Source organism: Pinus tabuliformis, chromosome 6 (assembly GCF_031772625.1).
Source record: "Pinus tabuliformis cultivar Carrire ecotype Pingquan chromosome 6, CPIR1, whole genome shotgun sequence".
NCBI lineage: Eukaryota > Viridiplantae > Streptophyta > Pinopsida > Pinales > Pinaceae > Pinus > Pinus tabuliformis.
In genome coordinates, this window is record NC_142292.1 from 248,217,135 (window position 1) to 248,220,329 (window position 3,195).

The following is a 3,195-nucleotide window of genomic DNA, read 5'->3' on the forward strand; positions in this document are numbered from 1 at the left end:
GACATGCGCATGTCTTCCGTATATCCCTAACTTTCCTGTATGTGCATGTCTCTCGATTATGCACGTCGTTCGTGTATCTGCATGGTATACGCGCAAATTCAATATACAGAAATTGCGCATATACGGAAACTGGGCATATACGGAAGATATGCGCGTGTCTTCCGTATATGCACAATTTCCGTATATGCCCAATTTCCGTATATGGAATTTGCGCATCTGCGATGCAGATACACGAATGACGTGCATATACGGAAGGTATGTATATACAGGAAAGTTAGGGATATACGGAAGACATGCGCATGTCTTACGTATATGCCCAGTTTCCGTATATGCACAGTTTCCCTATATGTGTAATTTCTGTATATGGAATTTGTACACATCTTCGTTTATGTTATATAAACTGTGTATATTGGGAAACTGTGCATATACGAAAGATGTGCGCATATACGGAAACTGGGCATATACGGAAGATATGCGCGTGTCTTCCGTATATGCACAGTTTCCGTATATGCGCAATTTCTGTATATAGAATTTGCGCATCTGCGATGCAGATACATGAACGACGTGCATATATGGAAGATATGCACATACAGGAAAGTTAGGGATATACGGAAGACATGCGCATATCTTCCGTATATGCCCAGTTTCCGTATATGCGCATGTCTTCCGTATATGCCCAATTTCCGTATATGCGCACAGTTTCTGTCAATAAACGAAGATACGTGAACGACGTGCATATACGGAAGATATGCACAAGCAGGAAAATTCATGTATCTGCATCGTATACACGCCAATTCAATATACAGAAATTGCGCATATACGGAAACTGGGCATATACGGAAGACATGCGCATGTCTTCCGTATATGCCAAGTTTCCGTATATGCGCACATCTTCCGTATATGCACAGTTTCCGTATATGCACAATTTATGTATATGGAATTTGCGCATATACAATGTAGAAGCATAAACGACGATGTGTACAAATTCCATATACAGAAATTGCGCATATACAGAAACTGGGCATATACGTAAGATGTGCACCGTTTCCGTATATGTGCACATCTTCCATATATGCACAATTTCCGTATATGCGCAATTTATGTATATGGAATTTACGCATATACGATGCAGAATGTCTTCCGTATATGCCCAGTTTCCGTATATGCGCACATCTTCCATATATGCACAGTTTCCGTATATGCTAAATTTCTGTATATGTTATTTGTACACATCTTCGTTTATGCTTCTGCATCGTATATGCGCAAATTCCATATACATAAATTGCACATATACGGAAACTGTGCATATACAGAAGATGTGCGCATATACGGAAACTGGGCATATACGGAAGATGTGCGCATATACGGAAACTGGGCATATACGGAAGACATGCGCATGTCTTCCGTATATCCCTAACCTTCCTGTATGTGCATGCCTCTCGATTATGCACGTCGTTCGTGTATCTGCATTGTATACGCGCAAATTCAATATACAGAAATTGCGCATATACGGAAACTGGGCATATACAGAAGACATGCGCATATACGGAAACTGGGCATATACGGAAGATATGCGCATGTATTCCGTATATCCCTAACTTTCCTGTATGTGCATATCTTCTATATATGCACCTCGTTCATGTATCTGCATCGCAGATGCGCAAATTCCATATACAGAAATTGCGCATATACAGAAACTGTGCATATACGGAAGACACGCGCATATCTTCCGTATATGCCCAGTTTCCGTATATGCGCACATCTTCCGTATATGCACAGTCTCCCTATATACGCAGTTTCTATAACATAAACGAAGATGTGTACAAATTCTATATACAGAAATTGCGCATTGATGAAATGAGCTTTATTGGTCCAAAAATGCTTTTTCGCATTGACGATCGTCTAAGAGAGGCATTCCCTCTTCATCGGAATGCACCATTTGGTAATCGCTCAGTTATCCTTGTCGGAGATTTAGGCCAACTACCACCTGTAAAAAACATTCCTTTATACGCTGGGACATCGCATGGCACTGCACTTTGGCCCAATTTCGACATATTCATAACACTTTCAACCGTTTTCCGTCAACAAGGAGCTAGCCCGTCCCAGGTTGCTTTTCGGCAAATACTTGCAAATCTTAGGAATGGAATATCTACACTTGAAGATTGGCAACACCTAATGTCAAGAACAAGTTCGTCTCTTACACATGAAGAGAAATGCATATTCGAAGAATCCATGCACCTATTCGCAACAAACAACGCAGTTGTCTTGCATAATAAGAAAATGCTTAAAAAATTGAACATACCAGTAGCGCTTTGCTCTGCGGAACAACAAAGGCAGAAAACTCCTACTACAACAAAAGATGAGCATCTGCCTGCAAAGGTGCTCTTATGCAATGAACAAAAAGTTATGCTCACCAGCAACTTATGGGTACATGCAGGCCTCGTCAATGGCGCGCTTGGGAAGGTCATCTAAATATTTTATTCAATTGACTCAAAGCCCCTAACATTACCATCCTTTGTGGTTGTTGACTTTAGACAATACAGAGGAACACCGTGGGACATTTCACACCCAACATATGTACCCATTCCTCCCATCACAAGGGGTACACACCGTCAAATACCACTTCAAATGGCATGGGCTTTAACGATACACAAGTTACAAGGAATGACATTAGACAAAGCGATAGTGGACATCGGCACCAGAGAACGCCAAGGGCTAACATTCACTGCAATTTCAAGAGTGCGGTCACTAGCAGACATACACATCAATCTAGCATTCCCATTCTCCCGCATTGCACAAATGCACAAGAATCCATATCTTAAGCGTAGACAGCAAGAGGAATCATTCCTTGCATCAAATTCTATTCAGGATAATACACTTTAGCCAATCATACAACCTGTCTTCCAGAATTACCCACATGGTAAACACCACTCACTACATAACCAAGTTTCACATAGATTTTATTGCTATTACATTTAGTTTCATATGATTTTATACTCGTTTGGAATCATTTAATTTATTTTGAATATTCAAACAAAATCATCAAACATATTCATTGTCACTTACAATGTTTCCTTTTTGGATGGCAACAAGTATGGATACATGCTACCTACGAAGGTTGTATGAGTGTTGCGAAGAAATTCAACAACAGGAACTTACGTTACAAGATATGCAGACAAGGATCTTGCCACAACA

At 40.4% G+C, this 3,195-nt stretch overlaps 1 protein-coding gene across 1 annotated transcript; it reads left to right on the forward strand.

Moving 5' to 3' along the window:
• Positions 1-1,857: 1,857 nt before the first annotated feature.
• LOC149258317 (uncharacterized) lies at positions 1,858-2,472 on the forward strand. The gene has a single exon (XM_089410226.1). The coding sequence runs from the start codon at positions 1,858-1,860 to the stop codon at positions 2,470-2,472; it is 615 nt and encodes a 204-aa protein (XP_089266352.1).
• Positions 2,473-3,195: the final 723 nt, after the last annotated feature.